Raw genomic sequence first — 17474 nt, forward strand, 5'->3', positions numbered from 1 at the left:
TGCATTTCGTGGTCTTTGACCCTTGTACCCCTCTCTCCCTCACATTTTGTCCCTAGGCTATATAAACTCCTTCCCTAGCTCATTGGGAAGGATAGCAAAGTATTTGATAGACACTAGAGAGCTTTGCTCCTTGTATCCCCTCCTCTTGGAGATCAAGCCCTCACCTTGGGAAGAATCCTTTGGATTGTCAAGGCCACCTCTTGAAGAAGATCAACATCAAGACCTCACCTCCTAGGAGTGGAAAGAACTTTATCCTAGTGCTACTTTCCTTGAATTGTTCATGTATGCTTGTGGATCTCTTGTATGCTACTCTAATGGATGTGTTATTTAAGTTTGTTAGAATGATTTTCTCCTTGTGATTTTGTGTGTTCTTGCTCTCTCCCCACCTCCAAGTGTGAAAAGATCCCCTGTAGGGTTTCACCCTACAACACCATGTTTCCAAAATAATGCTCCCAACAAAGAAACGACATCAAGGACACTGCCATTGCTGATCCAGAATTGAATATAAAATTTCGTCCGAAGACAAACAATCAAGTGAGAGTAAGCAAAGTGCCGACCCACCATAGAGACTCCTCCAAGAAGAGGAACGGCACCCATGGGCATCGTTGCCGCTGGCACCGACCGAAGACAAGCAAGACTTTCATCCGAATTGTTGCCCACCCGCGACTCTACCCGGCAGAATGGGCACACCAACCAAGTTTGCTTCCTCCGCTGCCACCGCGGCACTTCGCCGGAGAAGTTTCAACGCCACACTTCACCACTGTCAGGCACGGCCAAAACCACCACACTGAGCCACCACGACAACCACCAACACCACCATGGTGCTCAGTAGCCGCTGAAGCCCAGCGTCACCTAGCCTGTCAGCAGCCACGGTCGAAGACCCTGCGGCCAGATCAAGATCGGGCAAGACCACGACCCAGGCCACCGCTGCCACCAAGGCAGTACCATCGGACGGAGCACGCACCACCACCGCCACCAAAGAGCTGAGCTACTGCCGAAGCCTCGCCACACCACACCACCAAGAAATCCAACGGCAAAGCACCACACCGCTTGCCAGCCGCCTCGAAGGAGGGACGCGGGGTTCAGGGTCCCCTGTTTATTGTCAGCGTAGAAGTAAACGGCGGAGTGGCTAACGACGCGGTGATGGCAAAGCGGTCCATCTGTCAGGACGACGAGCCGAACCAGAGCTGTAGGCTGCCCACGCTAGACGAGTCCACAAGTCCAGCGCGTTGTAATAAGCCGCCCAATCCATGCTAGACGAGTGCCCCAATGACGAGTAAAATGGAATACAGTAGTAGCAGACGATCAAGAATTTAGTAGAGGATATGTACAGCATCGTTTCTGTTTACTTGCACTAACAAAAGGAAAGGATCCTCCCAAGTTGACGTGCAGTAACAAAAGGGTCAGAGATCCATTCCACTCAGAGGAACTGCTGCAGCCAGGGATTACTGGCTGCATCTTTCTCGAAGTCTGATTTCAGTTTGGCCACCATCTCCGTAGCCTTGCTCCCATCCACCTCATCTAGAGGCAATGCAGAAAAATCCTCCAACAAAAGGCGAGCCCGAGCAGCTCCCCTCGTCACATCATCTGGGCTAAACACCCTCTTGCGTTTCGATCCAACCTGCAATCAGGAAGAGGGTACTAGTTTCAGATATACCATTACAACACTGCTCAATCCACTGCTTTCAAGGAATTCCTAATCACAAGAAATGCGCCCTTTTTTTTGCCTTGACCTAATAAGAACGATCATGAAAGGAATGGGAAGGGAGCAAAAGAGAATGTGCATTTTAGTTGTTGATATTAAAAAGACAAGATTTATCTTGACTTTTAGTTGGAGATACCTCGTCACTGGGTTCACCACTCAAGTTAGGTGCACTGGTAAAGTCTTCTAACTCTTCAGCTTTGCTTTTTGCAAGAGCAATGACAGCTTCTGGAAAATTAGCAAATTCCGCAACATGGATACCAAAACTTTGGTCGCAGGAACCAGGTTCAACCTGCAAATGGAAAATGCATTTACCACACTGCATGCAAATGTTGAATTCCTCTTCTTTTCACTCTAATATATAGGTAATACAACCATGTCCATTCTAACAACATTACTCCCTCCGATCCAAATTAACTGTCGCAGCTCTAGTACAACTTTAGTACAAAGTTGTACTAGAGCTGCGACAATTAATTTGGATCGGAGGGAGTACAGAATTTAATAGGGCTTCATCTAACAACAAGGATCCATTTGTATTATTTGAAGAAATTTACGACTTGCAACTACAAATAAAAAGACACGAGCATGGATGTAACTCCTGATAATGTTGGCAGGTCTTTAGCTATTCTCTTCTTTTTCATACAGAGGCCAAGAAGCTTGTTCAATTTCAAATATATGAGAAAAGACTCATTACCCACCTTTTGGACACAACTACCACTGGAAAATAGGGACATTATCATGATGAAGACCTAGAGAGGAGGAAAGACAGGAAATTATCAAGTTGCCTATTAGAGATGCCAGAATGGTAATGTAACTTTTCTCCCTTTTCCTGCTCAGTTATCTGAGACAAAGAATCCTCCTACTTAAAAAAATATGTAAGGTTTTGTCGTCCATCCTTTTCTTTCGCCCTCCATCCTAACCCCCACCTCCGTTTCCGGTTTTATCAATTTTTCGCACCGGTTTTCCCTGAGGCTCGCCTCAACTGGCCCACATCTTATTGGCTTACAAATAAAATCATGTTTTCTTTGGCAAGTCAATAAGTACTGATTCAATTGCCATTTTTGGTGCGTAATCGCATTAACAATAAAATGACTGGTCAATCAATGCGTACAAAATATCTGTGCCTCCATTGCAACACACAGGCAATTATCTAATTCCCTTGGAAGACTATATGACAGAGAAGTTCAAGCAATTAATGGCATCAAGCATCTAAAACACTGAAACTCATTAGCAGCTATCAAGCGATTCTAGAAAAAACTATAATAAGACAGAATTATAGACAACACAATAAGCCATTAGAAGGATTTCAGAATGTGTTTCGGAATTTCACATCACAGGGTACCTTATAAAGCATAGTCAACTTCCGACTTGATGGGTCTATATGTGCACCCACATGATAATTTGCAATTCCCAAATCTGGAACATGTTGGTGCTGATCACCATTTTTATTTGCTAATGCAGTTAATTCATGAAAATGAGTTGCAAACAATGTAGGCGCCCTAGTCACTTCCACAAGATGCTCACAGATAGCCCATGCAAGACCTGATCGTAAGTAGAATGTAACAACCCAAAATATGAGTTAGATCTTCAAGTTACATTAAATAAAGTTGTATCTTCAAGTTGCCTATAATTTTGGCATACTGCAGTAGTAGTACTATATGCTAGAATTAAGGCGTGGAATTTTGGACCAACGCATCTAACCAATTACAGAGTGTAAGTGAAATGCCAGGAATGAACAATCCTCATGTAGAATGCTTAGTTCAAATCAACTTGCAGTAAATATCATTTTAGAAGTTAACATTTGCAGAACTGTGGTAGGAAATATATATGTAATATAAAATATTTAGTTCAAAGCAAGTTGCATTCAAGTTAATATTGAAAAACTGTATTAGGAAACAGAGATTAACAAACTGGATATGCTCATCTAATCTGTCTTAGGTCCAAACATGATAAAAAAGAAGTGGGAAGACAAATCTAGAAAGGGTTGCAAGACAAACCAAATCCATCATATGTGGAAGTTCCTCGTCCCAACTCATCGATAATTATGAGAGATTTCTCAGATGCACCTTTCAAAATGGATGCTGTTTCAAGCATCTCTTGCATAAAGGTTGAAACACCACGGAGCTGCCAACCAAAATGTGAAGCAAAATATTTAGAACTTGGAAGGTTTTGCAGATCTACATAGATGAAAGCCTGTTCAAAAGTAACAGCAAGTTTTGACCTAAAATATCCCGAGCACCAGTTATTGGTTAAATTTAAACAGGTACTCCCTCCACCCCATAATATAAGAACGTTTTTTCAAGCTAGCTTGAAAAAACGTTTTTATATTATGGGACGTAGGGAGTAACATATAAAATATTAGTCATTGACAGCTTCACATATGAATTTCCCCTCTCCCCTGCACTACTAGGTTACTGTCATTTATGTGGCCGTAAAGTGTCTCGCCTTCCTGGCCCTCCCCTCTCCCTTATGGAGCTGGAAACTAAGAAGATCCTGACTCTTTTGTTCGTTTTTTTTTTCTGTGAGGACATCCTGAATGAAGCAGACAATATTTTCAAACTTCAAGATTAAACAAAATAACATAGACCGAAACCTGTTCAAAGGTAACAGCAAGATTCGACCTAAAACATACCCACCACTAGAATAAAGTTTGACAGAAGCACGGCACAGGCTCCACCCCTCTCTGCCCTCAATTTCGGCGTCGGCCGTCGGTGAGCGGCCTGTATCGGCCCTCGATTCCTCTTCTCGTCGTCCGGGCTCTACCCTCGTCGAAGGGCTGGACCGCTCCCAGCTGCGGTCCATTGCTCGTCTCGCGCCCATGGCTGCGGGGCAGAGCTCGTCTCACGCCCGGCAGCAGGACCAAGCTCGTCGCGCGCCCGGCAGCAGGTCCGAGCTCGTCTCGCGCCCGGCGTCTGGACCGAGCTCGCCTAGCACCCGGTGCAGCAGGACGGGTCGATGGAGGCCAATTTTGGCCGACCTTTTGGGTCTCGGCGCTGGGAGCCGCCCAAGGGTGTGAAAGGCGAGGCCTTTCCACTTGTCTCATTGGTTGGGGTAGCGACGGGTCTCGGGTCGGCACCATGGTGATCACTTCTGTCGTGGTCACCTTGGTTGGGCGTCTTGCCAACCACCTGGACGTCCTCCCCTGCATTGCATCATCATCAGTTGGAAATTCAACTGTGAATATGTTACCGTTTGGAGCATCGTCGGCTGCTGCGCTCCAATTCGACGCTTGGTTTTCTTCAAACACAAAGTTGGGTGAAATCTGTAGACGCTTGGTTCATGGTTCGTAGAAGCGGTATACCTTGGTGCCGGAACTCCTCTCGTACCGATAAACACCATCTTGGTGCTACGATCGGCAAGCTTTGAGAGATGCGGCTCCGCCGTCTTCGCATGCGCCACGCAGCCGAATGTCCATAGATGAGACACATTCGGCTTCCGTCCGTAAATTGCTTCATACGGAGTCTTGCCGATCACCGCCTTCGTTGGAGCCCGGTTGAGAAGATAGACCGCCGTCGAGACAGCGTCTCCCCAAAAAGTAGCCGGCAAGTTCTTGCTCTTGAGTAAACTCCTCACCATGTCAACGACGATTCGATGCCTTTCAACAACCCCATTCTGTTGCGGCGTATAAGGTGTCGTGAGGAACCTTTTCATGCCAATCTTCTCGCAGTAGTCGTTGAACTCATTTGACATAAACTCCCTGCCGCAATCTGTCCGTAGAGCGTGAACCTTCAGCTTGTGTTCCATCTCCGTTGCAGCCTTCAGCTTCTCGAACACTTCAAACGCCTCATCTTTAGATCGTAGCAGAACGACCCACATGTATCTCGAGTAGTCATCTACCACAAGGAAGTACTTCTTTCCTGCGTGAGTTGCTGGGGTGATAGGGCCACATAGATCACCATGGAGCAGCTCGAGTGCATCACTTGCACGATAGGTAGACTGAGCAGGGAACGGCCTGCGGTGCTGTTTTCTAACCAAGCACCCGTCAACATGGTTGATAAATGGCATCCGGATACCATCTCCATCTTCGACATCTTCTTTAAGGCGTAGAAGTTAACGTGTCCAAATCTAGCATGCCATAACCACAAATCATCATCACTCTTGGCGAGCCAACACTCCGATTGAGATTGATCAAGGTTGAGGATATAGAGGCTGTTCCGTGTGCGATTCACACGCGCTAGCATGTGTCGGAGGGCTTGAATGGTATCCCACGCATCTGGTCGATGTCCAAGTCGATCATAGATTGTGACAGGCAATGCCACATGCTGCCGGGCCTCAGGCCGTGCGGGTCCGGGTCAGATGGGTTGTTGTAGGGCGTTGGCGCCCTCGTCACGCTGGGCAACCAGCCTATTCGGGACGAGTGGATGGTCATGCTGTTGTGGGGTCTCTGGTAGCACATCGCTTGTCGTTCCAAGGAGTCACAGCTCAGTCATATTCTCCTGCTGTTCAAACCTAGCCTTGGTACAATCTTTTTTTTGCCCACAGATGTGCACTCTTTTTTTTTTGCCCATTCAGCCCAAACCTAGGCATCGGTCGGAAAGTGGTGTCAAAACCTAGGATGTGGTGGGTGGCAACCTGGGATCCTAGAACGTTCAATGAGAGTGTTTGATGGAAGTACGCACACAGCAGTCAGCCAGCTTTGATTACTGATTAGGTATGGATGTCTAGTTCAATCACGTAAGCCAAGGTTGTGGGTTTTTTCATGTGCTCAATATAAAGAAAAAACAAAAGGCACTAATGGTATGCGAAAGGTAGAACGTCCAGGGCTTTGAGACCGCTGGTGCATGTTTGGCCTCCTGACCCGCAGCAGTAGGATGGTAGCTGTTAAGGTTTTGGCTATTTGTTCGATTTCGTTTCTTGGTGTTTTAGGTTTTTGCTAGCCTATTTTTCTTCTTTCCTTTTGCCAGGTTTACCTTTGTAAACTCTTACACCATCTTGGTGTTCTTTTAATACAAAATGTCACGCATTTGGGGGCGTGTTTGAGAAAAACAAGTAGAACAGTGAATGTTATTAGCGTGTGTCAAATTCTTTGGATGTGATCTTTCTATATGAGGAATTGGAACCAGTTTTTTTTATGTGAGGAGAGAGTTAAAAAGCATGGACCTCAAGCTTTTAAGAATTAATGATTTCCACTAAACAAGGAATTAAAATGGTTTCTATCTTCTTCCAAGAAGCCTTAATCGGCATTGCAAAGGTGACTCGACTACTTCATGTTTTTAATTCCAGTACGTGTGCTTGTACCACCATTTAGAAGAGCAAATTATATGTTGTAGTTCATGTGATTCTAGCAGAAGCTTACAACAAACTTACAACCAAAAGCATTTTCAATAAATTCAAGAACAAAAGAGCTCAACGACTGAACCAACTTACTTGGCAATCACCAGCACCAACACGAGCAAAAATACAATCTCTCACACTAATGCTTGCCTGATCACAAGGAACAAAGGAACCAACTTGTGCCATCAAGACATTTACGCCAACCTGGTTCCAAAACAAAAAGGGCTTCAGATAAGTTTATGAAATGAAAAACTACAGGCATCACATTCATAGCAAAAGGCTTTGCACAGTGGCAGAGACAGAGAGGGGGGGGGGACCAGCAGGGGCCCTGGCCCCCCTAACATCAGCCATTTCTTGCTAATTTGATATGAACAGTGGCAGAATTGGTCATTATTTGCTACTAAAAATCCATTTTCCAACAGCTTGGCCCTCCCTAACCTGTTTTAGCAGCACTTGGCCCCCCTCATACATATTTTCTGGCTCTGCCACTGGTTATGCATAAAATAAATAGAAGAGAATTGAGGGGGAAAACAAGAAAGAAGGTCCACAGTTCCAAATTTCTTTGGTTTTACTATGATTTGTAGGTACAGCAGCCACCTGAGTCGATTTGGTATTTTTGTTTGCCTTGACTCGATGAAAATACAAATCGATATTTGTTATAGATGGATCCTTAGGTTGCTAAAACTACACCTGATATGGATCTAGGAGGTGTAGGGACAGAGTGAGAACCTACCGGTAAGGAGGCAAGGTAGAGGGGGTTAACTCTTCTTTTTTCTTGCTTAATGCATCTCCATGAGGTATAGAGAGAGAGGGTCTAACAACACAAATCCCGCCATTTTTTATCTAAGGTGATCTTACTTTATCCTACTAACTGGCTTAAAGCGCATGTAACTGGTAATTAACAGGAAAGCGCTCCTATCTTTCCGTCTCCTCTGACGTGAAATAGGCAGGCAGCAACCCACACCATAAAATAACACCCCTCTGCGACACGACACTTCCACAAGCTGTCTTGTGGGGACCACATATAAAGACCTTGCTGGCACGACCGCCCAACACTGATTAGAAGCTTAAGGACAGACCTCTCAATATGTTGACTACAGTTGATTTGCAAACAACCCCAGCAAAACCTTCGTTGGCCAGCTATTAAGCTTCACTAATTTTGTAATTTGTAAACACTGATCAAATAATTTTTTGAAGCTGCATTTCATAGTTGCATACATTACTGTTTCAAGTATTATGTGCTTATATCAGCACGCAATGCAGCCGCTCCTAATTACTACTATGCATTGCACACCATACTGTCCATGCCAATAAACTTATTGATCAATCCAAAGTACCATACACATATTTTCAGTAAATAATAGAAAAAACTTAATTTCATGAAACAAGTCAAACAAATGCCAAACTGCCATTGATGATATTATAAACGTGCAGATCTTACCTGACGTATAAAAGTGGATTTTCCACCCATGTTTGGCCCAGTGATGATTTGAAACCAACTTTTTCCCCTCACCTATTTAGAAGAATTTGAAGCGTCACAAGCCTTTTTTTCAGGGAAAAGCAGCACGAATCTTGGTGACTAAGTGCTTCCGTGTAAACAAGATCATGATATACTTACCAAAGTGCAATCATTTGGTATGAAGTTAACACCATCTTGGGCCTCCACACAAGGATGCCGACTACCTTGTAGAATAATATCTCCTTCCTCCTGTATTAAATTCGCAGGATTAGAACTTCAGCCACAAAACTAAAAGTGGAATTGCTTCTTTTCGAGGGTATTAGCTAATATTTCTTACCGATGTTGTGATGTCTGGTCTTACATAAGGAACTGGGCAACTTATTGCCAAATCAGCAAAACTCTGTAAAACATCCAACTCGGATATAATTGCAGCAAAATTCTCAAATACCTACATCAAGAATTTAAGATCTGTTAGTCACAAATGACAAAAAAAAGGTAACTACAAATCATTTTATCTAAATGTACCTCTGAGAAGGTGCATGAAACTTGCACTACATTATCAACAATCTTTTTCTGGCAACTTGTGTAATCACCAAGCAGTGACTGGTATTGGTCACCTAGCTTTTTAAGCTTGGCGCTTGTAAACTTCACACCATCTTTACGAGTTTCTATGATAATGTAATTGGTCGTGAGCTTTTTCCTGACTTTCTGTTCATCTTTCTTTGAGATTCTGAACACATGTCCAAATGGGCCTTTTTCTAGCTTCAATTGCTTATCAACAGAAAGATCCAGATCAGTGGCTGTATGCATGTGCAAATTGTTTATGTGATTTTCGACTTCAGAAAGCTCATCCTTCAGCACAGCCAAATCAGAAGAATATAGGGGAGATATCCTGTACTCGCCATTGTCTACTTGACCGAGGTCAATGGCTGTCTCAACAAGATTAGCAAACCTACCATATCGATTCTCTGTCAGCCACTCTTCTAAAGAGCTAAGGAACCTTGTCATTACAGATGTAGAAAATTGGCCATTGTATTGCTGAAGAACACCCTTGATGTATGGGATTCTAGAGCAGGACTGCAAAAACATTGATTAAAAAATGGTGAAATTTTACTTGAGCAAGAAGATTCAAAACGGAAAATAATGGCAAAAGACACATGTCTATGTAAGTATATAAATAGCTTTCAATTTGATATGTGTTAAGGGGGTTGTATTTTACTAGAATCATCACATACAGATATACCCCTCATGTTTAGTAAGTATATAAATAGCTTTCAATTTGATATGTGCTACAACATTCTGTGCAAAGATGCAGCAGCAGCAGCAACAACAACAACAACAACAACAACAACAACAAAGCCTTTAGTCCCAAACAAGTTGGGGTAGGCTAGAGGTGAAACCCATAACATCTCGCGACCAACTCATGGCTCTGGCACATGGATAGCAAGCTTCCACGCACCCCTGTCCATAGCTAGTTCTTTGGGGGTTGTTTGGATACCTAGATTATAGGAAACTAGTTTTCCTTAAACCCGATTTCTGGTGTAACAACCTAAAACATTGTTTGGATCATCTAACTAACTCGTGGATATACTAAACTGAGTTTTCCAAAAAACCCAAAAAACCAGTTTATACAAAAACGACTAATAGACGTTTTTATACAAACGCGTTCTCTATATGCATCAGGAGATCAGCGAAGTCCGACGCGCTGATCATGGTAAACTCCGCCGGCCGCGACAGCAGCTTGACAAAGCCAAAAGACGTCGTTGCCGATCTCGGCCAGGCAGCCGGAGCATGCAGGTTGTGATGCTCCACCTAGACCAGCGCCTCCATGGCGGATGTAGACTTGGGCCGGCTGCCGTCGTGTCCATCGGCCGCTTCACACTTCACAGCCACCGTCGTCGTCAGCTTCTACGTCGTCGTCACGCCTCCCTAGTATGTGTGTTGTGCTCTGCTGTTACCGGCCAATCGATCCAGCAGCTAGCTAGATGCTACATGCATGCCCGGCTTGAGAATCAATCAAGGTGCTTTACGTCGTGTACTCGTGTCTTGCCGTATGTTAGCTGCATGTACGTGCTTCTTTGATGGGAACCTGAGCTAACATGCATGACACCGGCGAACGAAGCCGAGCACGATCAGGCGAGCAGCGCGACCACCCTGGCGGCCTCGGCGATGGCCGCACACCCTCGCGAGAGAGCAGTTTACGGTGTGGTTGTCCGCCGCTGTGCGTGTAGGTGCCAAGAGCAAGCCGAAGCACCGCACCTCCATGAATTGTTTGGGAAGAACTCAAAATCGTGTTTTTCTAATTTTCCCATCCAAACAAGGTATTGGGTATACTTACCTTAACAGAATAACTAACCAAAACTGGTTTTCCTAAAAATCCTCCAAAAACTCGTTTTCTAAAATCTCACATCAAAATTCCCTGTATCCAAACAACCACTTGGTGATACTCCAATCCTTCAAGTCTCTCTTAACGGACTCCTCCCATGTCAAATTAGGTCTACCCCTCCCTCTCTTGACATTTTCCGCACGCTTTAGCCGTCCACAAAGATGCAGCAACACAAGCACAAAAAAGGCCCAATTCATTCACTCAAAATATGTTATCTGAACCATATACTAACAGTTAAGAAGCCAATATAACAGTGTCATAAATTTATCTGCATACACATTTTAGCCAAACAACCATATTTGCAAGAAAGAAACAGCAGGTAGAAGCAAAAACCTGGTAGAGCTTAACAACAGGCTGCAGGTTGGCTGATTTCTTACGGAGAGCATGTGTTAGGCGATCAATATCAGATATCCTTTTAAGTTGTTGCCTAAGACCCTGACGAAGCTCCGGATCTTCTGCGAAAGCCTGAACCATATCTAATCTGTTATTGATTTCGTTTACATCTATCAAAGGTTGTTTCAGCCATTTGTTAAGCAGTCGCTTTCCCATCCCAGCAGTGCAGGTTCTGTTCATCAAACCAAACAAACTAAAATTCTTGTTTACATCAGTTTTTCCTTCAACAATATTCAATGCTCGCACCGCGGCAGAATCAAGTCGCATGTAGCAGTCCAAATTGAATTTCTCAATCGTGTAATTTCCATAATTAGTGTCATCTGCTAGCAACTCAGCATATGATACTAGAGCTCCAAGGGTACCCAAAGCATAGTCAAACTGAGATAGGAGATCACGAACTGGCTCGACAGAACCCCTGATTATTCTACCAAGATCCTGCACAAGATCTCTAGATTTAAATTCAGCCTTCTTTCTTTCAGTCAGTAGAATGCTGCAATTGCTAATAGCATCCTGAAGAGGCTGCAAATCTATTGATTTCTCAAAATCTGCTGGAAGAAGACACTCCTTGCAACCTAATGCAACAAGGGCTGATTCCACATTTGTAAATCGACTATCTTCAGGGAACTCAGCCAACCCAAGCTTCCGGTTCGTCATATCCACAAAACTAAGCGCTACATATAGCTGACCTTCACGGAAGACAGGAAACAATGCAACAGTAACCGGGGAATATTGCATGTCATTGTTTGCAAACAGAATATCTTCAAAACTGCCTATGTTTCCAGGTGTTCCAGATTTTGTTAACCTCCAACTTGACCCACTTCCCTCATAGAGCTCCAGTGTATGGTCCGTCCTATCTAACAAAAGGTTGCGTGCAATGGTCTCAAACATAGCCCTGCTAACACTGACACTTGAGATTCCATCAGAGTTACCGCCCAGCTGCCTTAAGGCAGTCATTGTGTGATAGTATGTCTTTGCAATAAAGGTTGCATTCTCACCATGAGCAGTGTAATAATCCTGGCAGAACGTTTAAGCTTTAGTTTACAATATTCCCAGGAATTTGATGTATACAAATAATTAGTTCAAGTAATCTGAAGAGCAATCAGCTAAGATTTAGCTCTGTGTGGGCAGGTGCATCTCAAGAGTTGTAACTTCTACACGATAAAGACAGCCTTCTTTTGATGTAGGAACGCATAAGAAGTGTGTCAATAAAATCTATAACATATGTCTTGATTAAATTACTTATGAAGAAAGATGCATATGTTTGCATGAACTGCCTAAATGCACAAAAAGGTAGAAGTGGGAGACATTCTTATAACTCTCTCTAGCATTACTGCATTCTACTAGTACTCATATGATGAAACATTTCTGCATATTCAACCATTTAGATTGCATTCCAACAAATTCAAAACGATATCCTACTAGAATCATTATTCATGAAATATCAAGCCCCGCAAAGTGTGCATATTGTGCTAAGATGCCAAACAGAGACTAAGTCTGCAACATCAGTTAGAGGTGCACTCTCCTAGTGAATGGAAGTTTTTCATAACGCAGCAACAGAGCATGGGACTGAAACTTTTTCTTTTTAGGAACTATTATGGTTCACAAACTTTGGTCAAGGAAAGTCTCAAATTGCATGATAGATACGTACATTATCTCACTCACATGATACCTAAAATATCCAACAAATTAGAATAACACTAACAGCCTTATATGGCGACCATCCGTAGTAGATATTCTCATATGATGTAAAGAGAGTAAAATGAAATTTCAACTATTTTCCTATCATGTTTGTGAAACTGAACATCAAGAAATAAATACTGGAGCACATCTACACATACAAGAAAACTGTAACAAACATTAATGCGAAAGTACTTACCCGGCGATCAAAGAAACGAATGGCCCGAGGATCCTGCAGTATCAAGAAGATAATGTTACCTCCAACTCAAAAAAAAATGAAGTTACCTAATGCAGAAAAATGTCACCCAGCATATTCACTAGAAATCCAGGGGTCGGGCTGGAAGAGTCTTACCTTCGGCAACTTCTTGAAGAAGGAGATGAAACCCTGGGCTTGCCTCGCATCTATCCAATCACGGAAACGGAATCGATCAGAAAAAAAAAAGGAAGTCAAAACCTAATGCACAAAGAACATACGAGACAAACAAAGAACGAGAGCGCACGCACCTAGCTTGAGCTCCGGGAGCTTTCCCCCCTCCGGCAAGCAGTCTTCGCTGTCCATGCCGCCCCCAATGCCGCCGGGGGGAGAGAGGGATGGTGGTGCGGGCGAGGTGCTCGGCGAAATGTGGGCAGACGCGGGCGGCGGGAAAAGTTAGGGGTTTCCGCGGGAGAGCCGAGCGGCGCGCGTGTGGGATGGGGGATTTCGCGGGGCTTTGTGGGCGGAGCGGCGGGGGTGCGAGAATCGAGGATACCGGGAAATGCGCAGTCGGGACTCGGGCCGATATTCAATAAACGGTTTTTGTAAATTCCGAACGTTCGGAAATTGACAAAAGATCCGAACGACTTTTTTACGGCACGATCAGCATGGAGCGATGGGAACCTCCAGCAATTTTCTCCCTCACCGAATAGGTAACTGCCTAATTTCCTTCCGCGGTTTTCTCCCTCACCAAATAAATCGCTCCCTCCGCTTTTTTTTCTTCCCGGACTTTTCTCCCTCACCGAATAGGTAACAGCCTAATTTTCTCTCTCCGCTGTTTTTTTTCGTGCTGGTCATTGCTCAATACAAAGGAGTAAAAAATTATTGGGCCCACCAAGGATCGAACCCGGTGCTTTGTTGGTTTATGAATGATGCCAATGACCAACTCCTCACCTAATACCATTTTATTGTCCTGTCATTGAAAATATCTATGTGACCTTTTTTAAATCTCATGGCAGCGAAAGAAAAATTGTTCCTTTATCATTCGTTGGCCCCCTCTACTACATTATAAATTATGGAATTAAGCATGCATACAAAAAAAATTGTTGGTAACTTTGACCCGAGGGAAAAGAAGTTGTTGAAAACATCCCTGATAATTTCTATGTAAATGTTATGGTAATTTACGCATAACGAAGCTGATAACTATTTGCACAAACACCGTGGTAACTTTTGATTTGGAGGTAAAAAGTTGTTGAAAACATCCCGGTAACTTTCGTGTAACTAGCCTGATAACTTATGCATCGCAGAGTTGATAACTCATGTACAAACACCATGGTAAGTTTGACCCAGAAAAATAGTTGTTAAAAACAATAGTCTAGGGTAACTTCTGTGTAAATCGCATGATAATATACTCAGCCATACCTGATAACTTAGGAACAAACACCACGATAACTTTTAGCCGATGATTTTTTTGTTGAAATGCACACACCGATAATTTGTATTTAAATAACATGATAATGTACATACAACAGAAATGATAACTCGTGCACAAATACCCCAGTAGCTTTTTTGATTGGAAAAAAGATTGTTGAGAAATATATCCCGATAACTTGTGTGTAAGTAGCATGATAATATACACCCAATGAAGGTGATAACTCACATACAAGGCACGGTAACATTTTTGACTCGATGAACACACCCAATAACTTTATAACTTTTGTGTCAATAGTATGATAATATATGCACAACACAGCTCATAACTCATGTACAAGCACCACGACACAACAAAACGCCTAAATAAGCCTGGCCCGGCAAGACCCGCAAAGTTCCGTTTATAAGAAAGCCATGCCACGTCAGCATGTGGACCTCACCCGGTCCAGGCACGGCATGGATGGTGGATGGTGGTATTGCAGACACGATAAATTTACTTGCAAATCACTCGGGCAAAAAAGTAGTTGAAACATGCCCCGATAACTTTAACATAAACAAGATGATAAGTTATGAATTATAGCCATGATAGTTTACATAGTTCACACGTGGTAACTTTTGATCTGAAAAAAAACGTCGAAACATATCAACATGGGATTTAGTTTCGAAGATCTCATCGCGACGAATCTTTTATATGAAAACAATTTTCCGACCATAGCAACAATTTAAACTACAGAACATTTTGAAGTTTCCATTTTGAAATTTCAAAATAGGGAGAATTTGGGATAGCATCAACGTTCTTTGTCATCTAGTGCATGTATGCATGCGCACGTGGGAAGGTTCGAAAACCATTTTTCATGTCTGGTAATTTCTATGAAAACAGCTTGGTAACTTTTGTGTCGCAGACGTGATAACTTACATAGTCTAGACGTGATAACTTTTGTGTTGGGGAACGTCGTAATTTCAAAAAAATTCTATGTACACGCAAGATCATGGTGATGCATAGCAACGAGAGGGGAGAGTATTGTCCATGTACCCTCGTAGACCGAAAGCGGAAGCGTTAGCACAACGCGGTTGATGTAGTCGTACGTCTTCACGATCCGACCGATCAAGTACCGAACACACGGCACCTCCGAGTTCAGCACACGTTCAGCCCAATGACGTCCCTCGAACTCTGATCCAGCCAAGTATTGAGGGAGAGTTTCGTCAGCACGACGGCGTGGTGACGATGATGATGTTCTACCGATGTAGGGCTTCGCCTAAGCACCGCTACGATATTATTGAGATGGACTATGGTGGAGGGGGCACCGCACACAGCTAAAAGATCAATGATCAATTGTTGTGTCTCCGGGGTGCCCCCCTGCCCCCGTATATAAAGGAGCAACGGGGGGAGAGGCGGCCAGCCAGGAGAGGGCGCGCCAGGAGGAGTCCTACTCCCACCGGGAGTAGGACTCCCTCCCTTCCTTGTTGGATTAGGAGAAGGGGGAGGAGGAGAAGAAGGAAAGGGGGCGCCCCCCCTCTTGTCCAATTCGGAATAGAAGGGGAGGGGGCGTGCGGCCTGCCCTGGTCGCCCCTCCTCTTCTCCACTAAGGCCCATCTAGGCCCATTAAACCCCCGGGGGGGTCCGGTAACCCCCGGTACTCCGGTATATATCCGATAACTCCCGGAACCATTCCGGTGTCCGAATATAGTCATCCAATATATCAATCCTCATGTCTCGACGATTTCGAGACTCCTCGTCATGTCCGTGATCACATCCGGGACTCCGAACTACCTTAGGTACATCAATACATATAAACTCATAATATAACTGTCATCGAAACTTTAAGCGTGCGGACCCTACGGGTTCGAGAACTATGTAGACATGACCGAGACATGTCTCTAGTCAATAACCAATAGCGGAAACTGGATGATCATATTGGCTCTCACATATTCTACGAAAATCTTTATCGGTCAAACCGCATAACAACATACGTTGTTCTCTTTGTCATCGGTATGTTACTTGCCCGAGATTCGATCGTTGGTATCTCAATACCTAGTTCAATCTCATTACCGGCAAGTCTCTTTACTCGTTCCGTAATACATCACCCCGCATCTAACTCATTAGTTGCAATGCTTGCAAGGCTTAAGTGATGTGCATTACCGAGTGGGCCCAGAGATGCCTCTCCGACAATCGGAGTGACAAATCCTAATCTCGAAATACGCCAACCCAACAAGTACCTTTGGAGACACCTCTAGAGCACCTTTATAATCACCCAGTTACGTTGTGACGTTTGGTAGCACACAAAGTGTTCCTCCGGTAAACGAGAGTTGCATAATCTCAGTCATAGGAACATGTATAAGTCATGAAGAAAGCAATAGCAACAAACTAAACGATCAAGTGCTAAGCTAACGGAATGTGTCAAGTCAATCACATCATTCTCCTAATGATGTGATCCCGTTAATCAAATGACAACTCTTTGTCTATGGTTAGGAAACATAACCATCTTTGATTCAACGAGCTAGTCAAGTAGAGGCATACTAGTGACACTCTGTTTGTCTATGTATTCACACATGTATCATGTTTTCGGTTAATACAATTCTAGCATGAATAATAAACATTTATCATGATATAAGGAAATAAATAATAACTTTATTATTGCCTCTAGGGCATATTTCCTTCAGTCTCCCACTTGCACTAGAGTCAATAATCTAGTTCGCATCTTTATGTGATTAGTCCACATCTTCATGTGACTAATACCCAAAGGGTTTACTAGAGTCTATAATCTATTTCACATCGCTATATGATTAACACCCAAAGAGTGATCATGTTTTGCTTGTGAGAGAAGTTTAGTCTACGGGTCTGCAATATTCAGATCTGTATGTATTTCGCAAAATTCTATGTCTACAATGCTCTGCACGGAGCTACTCTAGCTAATTGCTCCCACTTTCAATATGTATCCAGATTGAGACTTAGAGTCAT

General features: G+C 43.6%; 1 protein-coding gene across 2 annotated transcripts; it reads right to left on the reverse strand.

Annotated features, from left to right (window-relative positions):
* Window positions 1-1282: 1282 nt before the first annotated feature.
* On the reverse strand, window positions 1283-13695 carry LOC125552003 (DNA mismatch repair protein MSH2). Of its 2 annotated transcripts, XM_048715442.1 has the most exons (14): window positions 13396-13695; window positions 13244-13293; window positions 13091-13123; window positions 11155-12228; window positions 8961-9512; window positions 8773-8883; window positions 8595-8684; window positions 8418-8489; window positions 7070-7180; window positions 3700-3826; window positions 3045-3244; window positions 2401-2451; window positions 1842-1994; window positions 1283-1621 (listed from the first exon to the last, which is right to left on the reverse strand). In XM_048715442.1, exons 1-14 carry the CDS (start codon window positions 13448-13450, stop codon window positions 1421-1423), a joined length of 2880 nt encoding a protein of 959 aa, XP_048571399.1. In that variant the 5' UTR covers window positions 13451-13695; the 3' UTR covers window positions 1283-1420. The 2 variants fall into 2 exon arrangements, with proteins under 2 accessions (XP_048571399.1, XP_048571409.1); XM_048715452.1 differs by lacking the exon at window positions 2401-2451 and having other exon boundaries at window positions 13396-13688.
* Window positions 13696-17474: the final 3779 nt, after the last annotated feature.

The sequence above is a fragment of the Triticum urartu genome, chromosome 1, assembly GCF_003073215.2.
Source record: "Triticum urartu cultivar G1812 chromosome 1, Tu2.1, whole genome shotgun sequence".
In the NCBI taxonomy this organism is placed as follows: domain Eukaryota; kingdom Viridiplantae; phylum Streptophyta; class Magnoliopsida; order Poales; family Poaceae; genus Triticum; species Triticum urartu.